Source organism: Lagopus leucura, unplaced genomic scaffold, assembly GCF_019238085.1.
Source record: "Lagopus leucura isolate 7727_CA_CO unplaced genomic scaffold, USGS_WTPT01 Super-Scaffold_100016, whole genome shotgun sequence".
In the NCBI taxonomy this organism is placed as follows: Eukaryota; Metazoa; Chordata; class Aves; order Galliformes; family Phasianidae; genus Lagopus; species Lagopus leucura.
In genome coordinates, this window is record NW_024962270.1 from 12,065,140 (window position 1) to 12,082,596 (window position 17,457).

Here is a 17,457-nt window from a genome sequence, read left to right on the forward strand (position 1 = left end):
CCTCTGATGCAGAACTGGCCCATCATATTTCATATGAAATATTGGTATTGAGTATTGAGGATTCATTATGTCATTACATTTACTATTTTGACATCTCTCCAGAATGCTAAAACATGTTAAAAACCTTTTACTGTTTGGCAGGATTGCCTGGCCATTTCTGCAGGGTGTGCTCTGCTTTTTGAGGATGTACATTGGTGATTTAATTCTTACTACTAATATGTATTATTACATGGCCTAAGGTTATCACCTAAAATAATCTCCTTATTAAAATAGCATTCATATACAAGTTATGTTTTTGCTTATGCATTTTCACAGAATCACAGAACTGTAGGGGCTGGAAGGGACTTCTGGATGGTCCAAGCCCCTGCTAAAGCAGGTTCCCTAGAGCAGGCTGCACATGAAAGTGTCCGGGTGGGTTTTGAGCATCTCCAAAGGAGACTCCACCACCTCTCTGGGCAGCCTGTTCCAGTGCTGTCACCCTCACAAAAAAGAATTTCTACCTCATTTTCAGTGCTAGACAAATGCTGCTTTAAGAAGGGTGAAGCAAATGTTACTGAATTACTGTAGCAATTATGCTTAGATATAGCCTTTTTTCTTCCCTCACTTTCTCTTTTTCAGTTCTTAGCCTTACTATGGAAAAGCACAGCTACAGAATGACAATGTTGCTTGCTCTTACTTTTCCCACTGCTGTTTTACAGCAACAGTTGAGAATCAAGACTCAGCAGCTGCTCTTTTCACCTTGCTGTTACTTTCCATATGTTCAGCTCCCACAGTGATTAACACACAAGGCTTGCTTCCTTTCACCCATGAGGGTGAGCACTTCTCTTGTGATGTGCCATCATCATATTGCCTCAGTGAGAGCAGTGTTTGCCCCATCAGGGAACCATACGAGGCTCTGTATGAATGGTTTGAGCATGTAGCTGACCTGCAGTAGATGATGTAAGGCCATCGTGTTTGCTGGCCATCCTGATAGCTTTTCAAAGTGGTGAAGATGCGTGTCTTCATTTATTGAAATAAATGTAATGTGCTCATGACTTCAGGGCTGTTAAACCTTATTTATGTATTTGGGAATGAAATGAGAAAATTCCTACTTGGAAAAGCCCCACAGTATTTGCTGGCAATTGTTGGCATTCCTTCTGTGTGGCAAATGGGCTGAGGAAAGAGAACATTCGTGCCTGCAGAGAAAAAGACCCAGTGACCTTTTCTTGAGGAGGGTTTTAACTTTCAGAAGAAAGGGTTTTGTGGCTCCCTAAGGACTTTTCACTTTTGCTATTGATTATAGTAGAAGGTGGTAATCATCAGCAGCATTATACAGCATTATAGATCTATTAAGTACACAGATGCTCTCTGAATTCAATCTACTGTGTTCAGAGCAGCACAGATGAATGAATTTGGTGATAAACTGTCCTTGAGCTTGTGTGCAGGGGATGAGAGCTACGTATTGTCTGGTGGAGAGGCCATGTTATCCCCTGGCCAAGCACATCAGTCCTGACAGCACATCAGTGCTCCCTTCCCCAAGGTCGAGTGTCTGTGTTTTAGAGTAATAGGAAATGGGTAAAGCAGCTAACGTATTAAAAGTGGCTCTATAAATGCACATTTATGTACAAACAAGTTTAACTGTTCAGATGACTACTAGGTTCTGTTGGAATTTGCCTTCTTTTCTGTCTGATGCTGAAGTTACCAAGGGCACTTTGTTGGGATGCATTATAATGTACTGTTGACCTCTGTGTTTGGCTCTAACAGCCAGGTATAGCTGTGCCAGTGGCTGAACCATTTTGAAGGGTGGTGATGTGGAGGAGGTGAACACCTCCAACTCCTGCCAGCTGGGAGATGGGAGATCTGTCTGAGAAAGTCTGAGGGGGAAGTGCCAGTGAAAAGCAGATTTGCTGCAATACCTTTGAAAGTGATGTGACAAATGAGTGCAGCCTTTGGTTGTTAAGGTCTTTTCAGTCATGGCAGGCAGAGGGAGAACATGGGTGCTCTGTGTTTGGATCTTCTCATTCCCAAGCAGCTATCTGCTGGCATCTCTCTTCCTGGACTAGAGCAGAAGAGGATATGTGGCTCATTGTGTAAATAAATGGTCCTTGACTGCTTTCTTCTGCCTGCATGTAACATGGCCTGCATGTGCCACCAGATATGGCACAACTTTTCTGTCCTAAAGCAATACTCAGTGATGCTTTTTGCACACCAGCCTTTACATGAACAGAACACTGAATTCGCACTACTGCAGAAGCCATGGGGCCACTCAGTTGCCACAGCACGCCTTGTGCTGTATGCGTGGGCCTTGTGCAGACAGGCCCAAGCAGCACCCTCTGCAGACCCTCAGCACTGCAGGGACATGGAACAGCAGTGCTGGGTGCTGACAGGCAGGAAGGCTGCGGCTGTAGCATTTGTGTCAGCAGTGAGGCACAACAGTGGAGAGTGAAGCTCCATCTCCAGATCCGCCATTATCCATAGCTGACTGTACTGGCTCTGCATGGCATTTCACAAGACACAAAGGGCAGAACCAGGTGATCTTTAAGGTCCCTTACAACCTAAGCTATTTTGGATTGCTTTAGTGCTGTTTTCTAAACAGCAAGGCTATGTTATTTCATGTCACACCTGAATGTTCCTGAACCTCTTGGTGGGAACTGGGGGAGCAAAGCCCCCCATGGTAAGGGCAGAGCAAATCCAGGACCACTTTGTGAGACCCAATGTGTACAAGCCTATGGGGCCAGACAGCATGCACACCAGGGTCCTAATGGAGCTGGCTGATGTGGTTGCCAAGCTGCTTTGCATCATATTTGAAAAGTCGTGGCTGTCAGATGAAGTTACAGTGACTGGAAAAAGGGAAACATAACTCCCATTCGTGAGAAAGGGAGGATGACCTGAGGAACTGCAGGCCAGTGAGCCTCACATCTGTGCTTGGGAAGATCATGGAGCAGATCCTCCTAGAAGACACACAAAGGCATATGAGGCACAAGCAGGTTATCTGAAACAGCCAGCATGGCTTCACCGAGGGAAGGTCATGCCTGCCCAATTTAACAGCCTTGTATGGTGGAGTAATGGCATCAGTGGACAAAGGAAGGCAATTGGTGTCATCTTCCTGGACTTCTGCAAGGCTTTTGATGTGGTCCCCCACCACATCCTTGTCTCTAAATTGGAGAGAGATGGATTTGAAGGGTGTACTGTTCAGTGGGTCAGGAATTGGTTGGAAGGTCAGAGGGTTGTGGTGAAATGGCTCTATGTCCAGGTGGAGACTAGTGACAAGTGGTGTCCCCCAAGGGTTTGTCTTGGGACTGATGTTCTTTAACATCTTTATCAATGATGGAATCGAGTGCATCCTCAGCAGGTTTGCTGATGGCATCAAACTGAGTGTTGCAGTTGATATGGCAGAAGACAGTGATGACATCCAGAGGGACCTTGATGAACTGGAAAGGTTGGCTCTTGTGAACCTAATGAAGTTCAACAAAGCAAAGTGCAAGGTTTTGTACTTGTGTCGGAGTAATCTCAGGTATCTATACAGGCTGAGAGAAGAAGCCCTTGAGAGTATCCCTGCTGAGAAGAACTTAGGGGTCCTGGTACATGAAAAACTTAACATGAACTTGCAATGTGTGCTTGCAGCCTGGAAGGCCATTGGTACACTGGGCTGCATCAGGAAAGAAGTGGCCTGCAGGGTGAGGGAAGTGATTGTCTCTCTGTGTCACGAGTGTTTTGCCCTTGTGAGGCCCTGTCTGGAATACTGAATCCAGAAGAAGACCACAAAAATGATCCAGAGGGCTGGTGCACCTGTCCTGTGAAGACAGGCTGAAGGAACTGGGCTTATTCTGCCTGGAGAAAAGTGTGGGGTCATCTCGTTATGGTCTTCCAGTATTTAAAGGGAGATTATAAACAGGAAGGAAATATTTGTTTTTTTACATGGGTAGATAATGATAGGACAAGGGGGAATGATTTTAAGCTAAAGGAGGGAAGATTTAGATTAGATGTTAGGGGGAAGTTTTTCACTGAGAAGATGGTGAGATGCTGAAACAGGTTGCCCAGAGAGGTTGTGGATGCCCTGTACCTGGAGGTGTGCAAGGCCAGGTTGCATGGGGCCCTGGGCAACCCAACCTAGTACTTGATGTAGTGGTTGGCAGCCCAGCCTGGAGCAGGGGGGTTGGAACTTGATGATGCTTTAGGTCCCTTCCATCCCAAGCCATTCCATGAGCCCATGAGCCTCTGCTTCTATTATACGATGAAATATAACCAAAAGAGATATAGCAGTTTTTATAACAGATACATTTATTCTTCAAATTAGCTCTTATATGAATGTAATGAATAAACATAGGCAGACCTTGTAGGATTTTGTTGTTGTTTGTTTGTTTTTTACCAAAGGAAGCTTGCTTTTTCATTGCTGTTTTAGAGATTAATCCTGTTGGTTGTGCAGTAGCAAGAGCCTGTTTGCCAGTTAAATGGCTAATGCAACCTTATACCTTGGCAGCCTGCTATAAAGGTCACTGTCTTCTATTGTTTTTTTCCTTCAGGGTCTTTGAGAGCTCAGAAGACATAGCTGAGCCTTGTGCCAATAAAAATAACAAGGATCTCCTCATTAACTCTATTGGCCTCCTCCTTTGTTTGCCAAGATCAGATGACTTTGAGTAAAAACAGGAAATGGCTGAATTTAAATCCTGGAACGGATTAACTTCACTGACAACCACGGCATTGTCTTGTGAAGGTTTCCAGCAAAGCAGCAGCTCCTGGCATGAGCCAGGCTTTGGGCAGCTGTCTTTGGGCACGCAGATTTGTGGGGCCTGGGGGTGCCATGGCCTCTGGGGAGTGTGAATGATGCTGCCATGAAGCACCCCCCCCCCCCCTGCAGGAGCAGCCCCTGCTAAATCCCCAGGGTTTCTGCTGTGGGACTCATTTAACAAGCTTTTGCTGTCTTCAGATAAAACACAATGCTGTTGCAAGCTCAATTACATGTACTTTCTTGATTGTCTCTGTTAACATTACAGATGAGGTCAACGAGCACATCGGGAGAAGTCTGGAAAGCAAAGATGCCCCAGGTCCTCCCTTCCATGAGCATGCTGCTGGCACAGGAGAGGAGAGGTATCTGCCACTGCTTGTTTTTAGCGAAAATTGAATGCCACTCATTAAATCCTGTTCTTTAACCGAGCTTCCAGGACTGTATTAGTAACAGGCTATATAGAATGCTTTTAAAACCCTTTTTCCAGGAATTGTCAGAGTATCAATCCTCCCCTAATTACTAAGAGCTAATGTGCTGATGCCAGAAAGGTCTTTTCCTGCATGATTTGATAAGGAGTCAGTAAAGTGGAAGCTGTCTCTCATGTCAGGTTATTCTGGGTAGTTTTTCAAAGTAATTATGATTTTTATTTGTTTAATTTTTCCCATGGAGCAATGCTAACAAAATGAACTATTTTAGGAAACCGCTCATTTCCTGCTGGTGCCAACCACTGCCTTCAGTGCTCAGCACTCACCATCATGGCTTGGTAGATGTCATGTTGTGCTGACTGTGCACAAATACACAATAAAAGAACTTCAGCAAGCAAATGAGTGACCTCACTCAATGTTTGTGAGCTATGGAGAATCCATTAAAATATCCACTTTTTTATTCATTGTTGCTTCCATCTCATTTGCATTCTTCTGTCAGCAGAATGAGGAATCATACTTCACAGGTGGCAATTGCTGCAATTATTAAATATGAGCCTTGAAAACACTTCCAGACCTCCTGCAGCTGAACAATGGGTGTTGTTTAATAAAGGACACAGTCAACATGCTTTAGTAGCATAGCAATGGTCCTAATGATTTATTGTGGGAGTCCTGTAAATGTTGCTTTGTTTCTTTCATTCAACCCTAAATGCAAAACGTTCCCATCTGAAATCTTACCAGTGGCCCAACCTGACTGCTCTTCTCCATCTGGAGGGCAGCTGTCACTGGAAACTCACAAAGACAGCAGAACCAGTCAGGCAAACTGCCCATGATGTATGTTCATTTTATCTATGTACCAAGCACTTAGTAATTAACTTATGATACAAGTGTGAAGGCTTTTATCCCCTATCGTTGATGGCTTAATAATTCCTATAGTTTCTAAGTTCTCAATTAATCCAGGTGTGCCTGTGGCCTGGCCTGTGGTGTGTGGATAGGCATGGCCTGTTCCTTCCTGGACCAAGCCTGAAAGGGCATCTCCCTCTTGCGTGGCTTTTGGACTGTTTTGGCACTATCACATTCTGTGTTTTTCTCTATAGTTTTCTCCCAGAAAGGAAGATCTGAATAAATTCTGGGTGACACCTAGAAGGTGTCACCATTGCTTTTGTTGATCAAGTTCTCTACTGACTGCAGTGGTAGATTCATATTTACTCCAAGCTGGGACAATTTAATATGACCCCCAGTCCTTCCAAAGGAGAAAATGAATGAAGGCACTAGTTCTGGGCAGCCTTATATTGGGCAGAGTCAGTAGAAAAAAAGTGACAAAGCAGCTGAGCAGAACTGAATCAATGTTGAAGCCTGCCAGACTGCCTATGCAGTGGATGCCCTATCCAGTGCATCCCTACCACTGATCTCCTTGCTCAGATGTTTTTCTACTCTATAGATCCAACACACCTGCTCTTGATACTGCAGAGGAGCATAAAATCTTGCCAAAACCAAAGCCGAGACTTTCTGCCATGCTGTCTGCATCACACAAGGTACTACTGCCATATCTTCTGTGTTCAGTTTTGTTATTTCTTGGGTCTTCACACAGTCTGTATCTACTGACCAGGGGCTCCACAGACTGTCCTCTCTATATCTGTGCTCAAATAAATGACATTTTTTCCAGTCTTGTGAATGGATATACGTTGACAGAGTTTATTTTCCATTCAGAGATTCAGTATACATGATGTTTCTTCCTCGGAGAGTGACACTGGAGCAAGTCCGTTTGCAGCTGCAACAGACAACTTGCATTTGTCTAGAAAAGGTAAAGTTTTTGTTCAGTGAACCACTGACATTTTCATTGTTTAGAGTCAAACACCAAGAAACATGTTGCTTTTTTTGTGTGTACAAATGGATAACAAAGAGCTTTTCTTAGCTTGGCCTGTAAGAATGGGCTGCCAAAATTCATATGAATTATGCACAAGGCGGAAAGAATCAAGAAAAAAAAATCCTCAGTGACTAAAACTCCTCCTGGCTCTCAGTATGGTTAACTGAGTGCTTGGCTAACAATTCCTTAATGCACAGATCCAAGTTACATTTCTTTAGTCTCCTGCTTTGAATATGTAGTGTATTTTGGAATGTAGCAAATAGACAGTATGAAATCTGTCAAGCAGAATGTGAAGCTGTGAACAAATCCCCAACTCACAGCAACAATTTAGAGCTCAGTGAAATTTTTCCCCTCCTTGGTGCAGAAAGAAGGGCTGAGTTTTTCAGGCTTTTCCTTCACATGAAAGGGAACTTGCTGGACTCTCAAAATAGGGAAGGATTGGGAACATATTGGTGGTTTCTAGAAAGTCCTTCTGGCTTCCCTTTGAGGACCTTCAGCCCAGACCTTCCAGGGAGTTAGGATATGGTGTGGTGGGATGGGTTTTGAGCATTTGTCTTTGCTGTAGGTAATGGACTGTCTCCACCGCCTGCCAAGCTTTCAGACGATGCTGTGCCACAGCCCAGCTGTGCAACTGGAGAAGCTGCTGATGGGGCCACTGGCACCACAGCAGGACCAAAAAATGCACACGAAGCAGCTTATGCTCCCAGCAAGATACCTGTTAAGAGGAAACCAAGCAGAAGTCTCTCCAGATCAGAGCAGTTTGTGAATCACCTAGGGCCAGCAGAGAACAACCTTGAAAAGAGAGAGTTACTGGCAAGCCCGAGATTGCTGACTACAGAAGGGGAAAGCAGCCAGGCAGTGAAGCCAGGCGTGAACTACACAATCTCATCAATGAGTAATAAAGAGGAGGACATTGGCCTTGATCGTGAGCACTTCAAGAATTTGAAGAACTTCTGGGAGAAGGGAGCAGACTCGGTGATGATGGGAAGTGTGCCAGAGTCCCCAGGCTCGCTGGAGGCAGATGGCAGGCAGTTCAAGCTGTGCCGCTCGCTCTCTGTGCAGTCAGATCATGGCCAGAACAGTGAAGAAAAACCTGGAGCCTTCACTAAAACAAGAAGCCCTTACAAAAGGACAATAACTTTATCTTCCAGTGAGGAGGAACCAAGCTATGTAGCTCCTGTGAGGAAGGGATCCATTCCCATTGCTCCGAGGTCTACATATGCCAAGAGCAAAGGAGGCCTGGTTACAAGAAATAATTCGCTGGGCGAAAGCAATGGGAAGCCGTCAGTGCCAGAGGAAGAGAAGGCAGCACAGCGCAGCTCCAAGAAATCCAGATTGCCTGTGCGAGTGCCTTCCATCAAAATCGAGTCTCCTACCAAGGAAGTATCTGGCAGCATGTTTGAGCCAGAGACGCCTACAGAGAAGTTGATTGTGGCAGAGGAGCGCAAGCGCACAGAGAGCTCTTTGGTAAGCAGGGTGCAGACACTGATTGAGCCTGCGCCTGCAGGTGGTGACAAAAATGATGAGAAAGCACAAAGACCTGATGTGGGCACTCCTGACAACATGGAAATAAATGGAGAGCTACCTGAGGAAAATACATGCCAGTCTTCAGAACAGCCAACAGGCAGTGTGCTGGCTGGAGGGAGAGAAGCTGTTCGGAAGATGGACTTGTCTGTTCACTCAGGTACTGAGGGCTGTAACTGCACCCTGGGTCACCTCTAAGCCTGTTTTCTTCCCTAATGCTTCCAATTTTGCATGTTTTCTTTGCTTCTACATCTATACTGTATTAAAATTGGTACAGGGTTAGCATGTGTGGAATGTGTTTAACCAGCAGCTATGGAAACAACTGTTCTTTGTAGTGCAGTGAGATGTAAACATGGGCAATGTGATGTCCCTTTGCCTTTCTCACCACTGCCTATTCTCACACTTTGCCTTCAAGCACCTCAGCTAGGGACAGATCTCCAGTTCTTTAGCCCTGACTACAGCAGGTTGCAGGAACTTTACTAACTGAGAGCACTACACTTTTTTCAAATGTAGATCTGCCAGAATTCCTTGTGCTGGTAAAGATAGGTCTGATGCAAATAGCAGAAATAAAACGTGAAGCACAGTGTTTAATAAATACATTGACCTTTGCCCTACTTCAATATGGCTACTGGCAGTCAGGATTTGAATGACACTTTAGGCCTTTTGGGAATCCACCAGTAAGCTGCAAACAGAATGGACTGGACAGGGAGTCTGAGCTTTGTGGGTTCTGATGCCACATTCTCCATCACAGTGGAGTCTACTTTGGAGTGGACTTTAGAGTGAGTCTACACAGTGGAGTACTACCACTTTATCAGCCTTTTCCTCTGGGTTTGACAGGCTCTTGTAAGGACTGATAATATGGGCAAAAGTTCATGTTAAAACAAAATGTGAGCTCTGATTGCCCACAACTCCGTTCCCTGCCAAGCAAAGACCTAGGAAAAGAGAGTTCCGTGTCTCCTTTTTCTGCATCTTTGATCCTCTTGTACCTGATTGAGACCCATTTGAGAGGATTTTCCATACATTTAGCTGATTTGATTTTGACTTAGTCATTTCTTGGCTTATTTCCTACCTTTTATAACATTTCCATTAAAATCTTGAGTTGCATTTCAGGTAAACGTGAGCATTTCTTTTATATACCAGTCATTCTTGTATTGCTCAGGGTATTTTTTCCATTATTACAGTTGTTACAGATTGATATTAGCAGATGGCTGTATTCCACTGGAAGTTCTTTCTAAATGTCAATCTCTTTTGGGGTCTGGGTTACTCCAGTGTTTACATTTCTCATCATAGTGCAAAGAGCTTTTCTCTGGGAGAGGTGTTGCAGCCAATGATTTGAAAGTAACTTTGTGTAACTGTACAACTGCAGTGTGCTCTAAGCAGAAGGAGTAGCTGGGAGAGAGACATTCATGCCTGCTGACATTCTGCCCATTTGTGTTTGTTTACTCACTATGTCAACTTGACTTTTCATATATTCCAGAGGAAGATGGAGATCATTCTCCTGCTGCTCAAACCTTGGCCCAAGCAAACAGCATTAATCTTGCAAAGAGCATGGTGAACATTTACACAACCACAGAGAGTGAGTAATGCTTTTCTTTCTGCATTTTAGTTTAAGTTTCTTGAAGGCAATGTATTATGTATGAATTTTGCATCCCTGGTGCTTCTGTGCTAGAACAGAAGGAAGGAAAGCAAGGAAAATGACATATTGTTTCATCATCAAATTAGAGAGCTTATAGTACCTAAAATTAAATTCAAGGCCAGGAAATTACAGCTAGATTGATGGTATGTCACTCAGTGTGCGCAGCAAAACGCAAACAGGCTTCAAACGGTTGGCAAGAATCTCATCTCCTCTTCCACCACTGAGTACCATGGGACCTATATGGCAGCCTGCTCAGTGGATCAATCAGACGTGGCAGACCTTGCATCCAGCATGCGAGCTGTGCCACAGGCTGCTGTCACACGCTTGCTTGGGCCTATATCTGGGCCTTTCCCAGAGCAGCCCCAGGTTGCTAGCCTGATTTCCTCAGCTACCAGCTGGGACACACTTCATGTTGGCAGTTCCTCTTGGGGAAACTAAGAGAAACTGAAGAGAAGGCAACCAAGAAAGCAGCAGCAAAAGCTGAAGAAGCCCATGGCCAAGACTGTGCCACCAAGTAGCCCAAGAAAGCATCAGTCAAGGAAGAGGGCCTGAAGGAAGGCAGCAGCAGCCTCTGTGGCCAGGAAAACCAGTACATGTCCCCAAAAGAGGAAAGCTGGCAAGCTCAAGAAGACAGCCATGAGCGCGTCTAAAAGCAAAGGGGTATGGCCAAGTATGCTGGGACTGAGTTGGGGAGGTTGGGGGTTGCCCAGAGTAGGGTAAAGCAGCTCAGAGGAAACAATAAGGCCAAGTTTAAGTCAACCTGATCCCTGGTTATGGGATGGAGGGGAGTGCCCTTTGGGCTGTCCCAGGCAGCTGGTGAATGGGGCATGCTGCATTGACCTGTCTGCGTGCAACTGACCCATGCTGTCCTTGTGCAAATGTATGCCCTGTCATATGAAGCAGCAATGCAAGTCATAAAACACGATGGCTCAAAGCTTCAAGTCCCACATGCATTGCCATTCAGTGATGTAGTCTTCATGCAGATGACAAAGATTTTAGCCTTTCCCCATTGCAGCTTATTTAGAGCCACAAACCTCATCCTAGGAAACCTTCTACCGAGTTGCACTCGTTTACAGTATAACAAATAGCCTGCAGAAAAGGCTATTTAACACTTTACTGGCTGTTGGAGATACCAAACAGCCTTTTGGTATTCTGAGCATTGAGTAGTGCATCATCACAGCTAACGCTCAGCACCAATGTATATGTGCATATGTCATCTGAAAACAAGCCAGTCATTTTGGAATGATATTAGTCATCGAGGAAGTTACTGAGAAAAGATAAATACGGAGCAGGTAGGCCTTATTTAAACATTTAAGCAGTTCAGTGGCCATCTTCTTAGGTTGTTGTGGAAGTTGGTACTTTTTTGAAGCTGCTTTTTTTTTTTTATATAGCAGACTATTTCCACCTCTTTGTCCATCTAGCAGTATGTTTGAGAGGTGGTTGCAACAGTGAAATTATAGGTCTAAGTATTTTACAGATCGTTTGGACAGGGAAATATTGTTTACACATGCTATGAGATGGAAATGTGAGCATGTTTGGTTTCTTTGATGGGGAGTGGATCCGCATGCTTTTGTTCTAAATTAAATCTACATAGCTAGAGGATGTAGAGCAAAGAAGTTACACGTGCTTCGGGCAGTGGATAAATTGAATTAGCCACTAGAGGGAGTTTGGACACTCCTCAGGGATGAAAGCACGCTGAGAGTAGCTTTTACAGCATTAGCTAGCCAGCAGCCTGTGTCCTGGGGAGGGCTCACCTTCAGTGACTGGTGGCAGAGCTGGAGGAAATGCCTCCCACAAGCTTTTCCTCCCACCTTGTGCCTTTAAACAAACAAACAAACAAGTGTCTTTCTTACATCTTCCTGACTCTGACAGTTTATCTTGATGCCTCTTTTCTATTTGTACTTACAGCGTACAGTAAACCTCTTTTGATACCCCATCTATTTCTTGAACCTGAAAGAGTCAAAGAACTGAGCAGATCCTCTCCTCTCCTGTTGTCTGAGGTAGGATAGATACCAGAAATGACTGAAATAATTTCCCTAGCATCCCTTAAACAGCAGTCGGGTCCATGAGAATCTTTTTCTGGGACACTGGCAGTACTTGCCCTAGAGAATGCTTTGCTTATGTCATTAAAAAAAAAAAGATAAAAATTCTAAAAGCTGTAAGAAAAGGGTCCCTAGTAATCCACACCAACCTTTTGGTCCTGTAGGAGTTTTGGTCTTTCCCTCTGTCTCAAATCACAATGCTACATGCCCTTCCCAAGAGCCCAGGTGGTTTGGAGGCAGTTAATGATGACGTTTGCTGCCGGTCAGAGGCAGTGCCTCTGGGGAGATTCCCTGCACTCCCCTCCGCTCTCCTAACCTGCTTTCTGCTTAATGGGACTCTGCTGAGCTATTGGTTTTCCTCTGTAGTGTTGGGAAGTGCTTATACGGCAGAGCATAAAGATGCTTGTTATTTTCTGAGCAGACAGAATCAGACACGGCTTCGGAAATCAGCTTCCAGTTTAGCAAGCACAAAAAGACTCCTAGCATTGGCAGCCACTCCTCCGACATGGCATCTGTCTCCTCGGTAGGTATTTAATGTGTATGTTTTGCTAGAAAGCATTTCTCAGTTGGATGCAGTGACGCTGCATTTAGGCTGATGTGGATGACGTGGCCTCGAGTATCACATTGGTTTCTGCGTGGTACTTGATTTAAAAGAACAGTGATGGCTAATTACCTGCCTTAAAGAAGTGTCTTCAGGTACTATCTCAAATTAGAAATCCTCATTAGGTCCTTGTTAGACAAATTCAGAGTAAGAGGCAGCCTCTGCTCCAAAGTGTGGAGCAAAGTGTGCTGCAGCCTGGAAGAGAGGAGTGGCCTTTCTCTAGGTGGGGGAATTACACACAGCTATTGAGTGGCTCTGAGAGGGCTGGGACTGCAGACTGGTGCCCTCTGCAAGCTTCTCCTTCACTTAATCAACAAGTTAAAGGGAGCTCAGAATTTGATAGCAACAGGATGGTTTAGAAGTTCAGCTTCTAAGGAAAGCTGACGAAAACTGAGTGCGTTTTTTAGGCAATTTAAAAGGATTCCTTAGAGACAGTGTTCTGTGGGGGGCTATTTAAAAGTGCTTTAATTTGCTGTATTACTAGTATAGGTAGTTCCAAAGTGTATATGTGAGATCTAAAGAATATATGTGAAGAAAAGCTTGTAGGGAGAGGTCAGGAATGTCGGTAAATATGTTATTTAAAAAGCTTTAGCTTGGGGGTGCATTAGTCCTTTTAGTCTGTAGAATCTGGGAGCTATAAATGAGCCTTTTTTGACAAGTGACATAAATGCTTTTGAAAATCTGATTTAGAATTCTCTGTTGGGTTGAATATCCTGATGAGATGAGAAATGTATCTCCTCAGATTGAGAGAAGATATTTAGCAGATTCTTATAGGTTACCATAGCATTTAATTCAGAAAGAAAAGGAATGGGGGGGAGAAAGAAAAGAATTGGGTTAATTACTAGGAAAGTTTTTTGATAAATATTCATGATTGTACCACAGAAGAGTCCCAAGAAGTTTAATTATTTGCTTTGTAAACTGCATTAGCTTTTATGGTATCCCTTCAATAATCGTAAGTGATTGGTGCAATAGAAAATTCTCATCTTTTTGGAGCTGTATTTTATTTCCTTTTCTTGACTTTCTATTAGAGAAAGATTTGAAGCCTTGGAAAGAGAAGCTCAAGGCCTTTGGGCAAATCCAGTTTGTTCTGGGAAAGCAAGTGGCTCTTGAGTGCCTTGTTCCTGGTTTATACCTGAAGAAAACTCATTTTCCTCTGCATTTGTGACAGGTGTTTTCCCATAAAGTGGGACAGTGCCTCTTCAGGACAGGATATATTTGTTTCTGTTCTCTACAGCTCTCTGCACTTTGTCAGCAAGCAACAAGACAGTAATGGTCATTTTTTTTTCTATATTTCTAATCTGATGTCGTTCTTAGTAGCCTGTTTTTAAAACTGAATGACAATAGGGTGACTATCTCTACCATAAATAATAAGTGTATATGAAGATAGTTAAAGTTCTCTCAATATATTTCTTAGTGATGAGCCTGGTTCAGAATAGCAGCCCTTAGTATAGGTAGCACCAGGAAAGGGATAAGACTTGTGTGCTCTTACTAGTGATATTTAACTGTTTCCCAAAGCTTTGGGCACTTGGGAAATCAGTGCTTCTTAGTCCTGTTATAGGGTATCGCATCTCTGTGAGACTTATTCGTGTCCTCAAACCCTTGCTTTTGCAAGCTGCAGATGTTCACCATTTCTGCATCAAGGATGCAGTAATACTTGAAGACAGAGGGAGCAGATCATTTCTCCAGGAATGCACATGTTGGTCCAGAAAACAGGTCAGCAAAGTGCTTATTTCAGTGGTGTGACCTTTTTCTTCCACCTGGCAGGTGAGTGGCAGTGTGCTCAGTGTGTACAGCGGCGATTTTGGGAGTGTGGATGCCCAGGGTACTGTGGAATTTGCACTAGACTATGATGAGAAGAACCGTGAGTTCCAGGTTCATGTGTCCCAGTGCAAGGACCTGGCTGTTGTGGATGAGAAGAAAGACAGGACTGACCCGTGAGTGATGTTTCACTTTGATTCCTCGTGACTTTTCTGCTGCTAAACTTTGTGTTCTGAAGAGCTTTCTTTTTTTCTTATGAATTTTCTTGTAAAATCCCATCTTTTCTTCCTACCTCTCGACTTCTGGACTGCTGGGTGTTTCCTAGCAGTAACCACTAACCTTCTTGATGTTTTTAGAGCCACCAACATCAGTAAATATGTTGCCACAGACATATATCTGAATAAGATTGAGAAAACCTTGCTCACTACAGGAGGACTTCCTTTTATTATTGAAATATATTCTCTATGTAACCATGTGAAACTTGGTCTCCCCATGGTGAATACACTTTAGTAGTAACTCTGGTGATGTAGACACATGTTTATGTGGAAAGAAAGTCTGAAAAGAAGCACTATTGTGTGGCACAATGGTAATTGTATGGTAATCTGTTTTAAAAGACAATAAAAATAACCTTGGATATGAATTTTGAAAAGGAGGGATTTATAATCAGGCTTCTTGAGACATTCCACCTCTTCTAATTACACCCAGATTTTGAAAGCACAGATTTGCTATAGTTACGGGTACTTCAGAAAATTGATAGATGTCCTTGCTGGCTTTCCACACTGCTTAGAGAACTGCTTGTTCTGTTCTGAAGGTTGGTGGCATCCATCCATCCCTAGTGAGATTTATAACTTCATGTGCAAGACAAGTTAATATCCCAGCAGGTTTCTCAATTAGTTCTGCCCTTACAGAGTCGACTTGCTTCCATAAAGTCCATTTTACCATCCAGAAGTCTTGCTTGCTTGGCAATATTGAATAGTATTCAGCTGTTGTTTTTGGTTTTGTTTTCCAGGTATGTTAAAACTTACCTGCTCCCAGACAAAGCGAGAATGGGTAAGAGGAAAACCTCAGTGAAGAAAAGGACTGTGAATCCTGTTTACAATGAAGTGCTAAGGGTAAGAACACATACATGCTCTGAAAACCTGTGTTGTAGCAGGCACCTATCCCTGGTCAGGTCTGGAAGGAGCCTATCTGCTGGGCTCCTTCTCCTGTCTCCTGCTGTGCTGCTCTTCCCTTGGTTTCATGAGGGCAGAGATGTTGAAAGTTCTTCTGTACTCACTTGGGTGGCACACAAGATTTCTGTGACAAAACTATACAGTGACCTTTGGAAGAAGAGACCTGTGAGCCTGTGCTGCTGTCACAACAAGGAGGTATTCTTACCTTCTCTGGCTTGCAGTTACAAGACATGGCACTATTAAGAAAGGTCCTTATCCTGTGATCTTGCTTACCAAAGCATGGAGGATTATTTAACAATGCCCAAGCCTGTGTTAATAATTCTTGAAAAAATATTATTTCTTGATGAAGAATGAAGCACTGAATTTCCCTGTGCTCAGCAGACAAGCATTGTCAGGCTCATGGTGGCTGACTGTCAGGCTGCAGCACAAAAAGAGATGTTCAGAATGGGGTCAGTTCTTTTGAGCATGTGTGGAGTAGGTTTAAGTGTCTTAGAGTAATTCAAGTTTTTGAGTAGTATATTTCCAGTTGTGAGAAAAACTGAAGAGAAAAAAAAAAAGAGCAACCTGATTTCTCTTTCTTCCTCTAGTATAAAATAGAGAAAATGGTATTGCTGATCCAAAAATTGAATCTCTCTGTTTGGCACAATGACCCATTGGGACGTAATAGTTTCTTGGGAGAGATTGAATTAGACTTGGCCAGCTGGGACTGGAGCAACCGAAAATTCAACTGGTATCCACTGAAGCCCCGGGTAAGTGCATCTCAGCTGCAATTCTGCTTCCCAGCCCAACCCCAAAGCCTTTAGGAGTGGCAGAAATCCTTCTTGGCTGCTTGAGCCATGCACTGTTAACTCAGGGCTTTTCCTGCTGAGCCCCATCTGCCACGTCTTTGGTGTAAGTGGGCATCTGGCTGGAAGCCAGTGGTCCCTGCAGCTGGGACTTGTATGCCCTAGCCAGAGGGAAGGGAAGACTCAGAGATCTTTGGCTGGTGTTTAGAAGCCCAGCTCTTGCCTAGGGAAGCACTGGAAACACCCACAAGCCCTAGACTTGTTAGCACAGTATTTAGTGCTCTGAACGCAGGCCTTCTTGGGTCTTACTTGGTGACACTTTCATAAATGTGATCTGACACTAATCAGCAGAAACTCTTGACATGGCTGCCTCTCTGTCTTGTCACATAAAAGACCATCCCTTAAAAAACAGACACCAGCGTACCAGGTGATGCAGTTAGACATGCCTTGACAGGTAAATACTCAGGTGCCACCTTTTGTAAAACTGGTACAGCTTCCTGCCTGCTCCTGTGTTCAGAGGTCTGACCTAAGATCCCTTTTCATAAAATAAAGGCTTTCAGAAAAAAGGTGATTTTGTCCAACTGGACATTTCTGGAAGGGCAACCCTGCTCTGAATCCTGAAGCGTTAGGTTCCAAGGGACTGAGTTTGAGAACAAAGTCACAAAGTAGCCCTGAGAATAGACTGTGCCAGCTATAAGAAGCAGAGCTGGTCTATTTGTCCCCCTGTATTTGAATCAAAAGCTGTTTGCCATGCTATGTTAACACATGCCCTTGTTTATCTCTTTCTATTTCAGAGTCTTTCTGCTGTTAATGGCGTGGATCATCGAGGAGTGATGAATTTGTCTATTAAGTATGTCCCTCCAGGAAGCCTAGGTAAGATGTATTTCATAAATTAAGAAGTATTGCCTGTATATTGGTATGTAGCTTGTAATGCTTCATCGTTTT

General features: G+C 43.9%; 1 protein-coding gene across 3 annotated transcripts in view; it reads left to right on the forward strand.

Annotated features, from left to right (window-relative positions):
* The window catches only part of LOC122183094 (synaptotagmin-like protein 2), a 34,790-nt gene that overhangs the window by 13,284 nt on the left and 4,049 nt on the right, over window positions 1–17,457 (forward strand). For all 3 annotated transcript variants that reach the window (XM_042876862.1, XM_042876863.1, XM_042876864.1), the window contains exons 4-14: window positions 4,974–5,067; window positions 6,569–6,662; window positions 6,838–6,931; window positions 7,560–8,678; window positions 9,996–10,094; window positions 12,063–12,154; window positions 12,618–12,719; window positions 14,562–14,731; window positions 15,565–15,667; window positions 16,315–16,476; window positions 17,307–17,385. In XM_042876862.1, coding sequence (XP_042732796.1) covers window positions 4,974–5,067; window positions 6,569–6,662; window positions 6,838–6,931; window positions 7,560–8,678; window positions 9,996–10,094; window positions 12,063–12,154; window positions 12,618–12,719; window positions 14,562–14,731; window positions 15,565–15,667; window positions 16,315–16,476; window positions 17,307–17,385 — 2,208 coding nt within the window. The remainder of the gene's footprint in view (window positions 1–4,973; window positions 5,068–6,568; window positions 6,663–6,837; window positions 6,932–7,559; window positions 8,679–9,995; window positions 10,095–12,062; window positions 12,155–12,617; window positions 12,720–14,561; window positions 14,732–15,564; window positions 15,668–16,314; window positions 16,477–17,306; window positions 17,386–17,457) is intronic.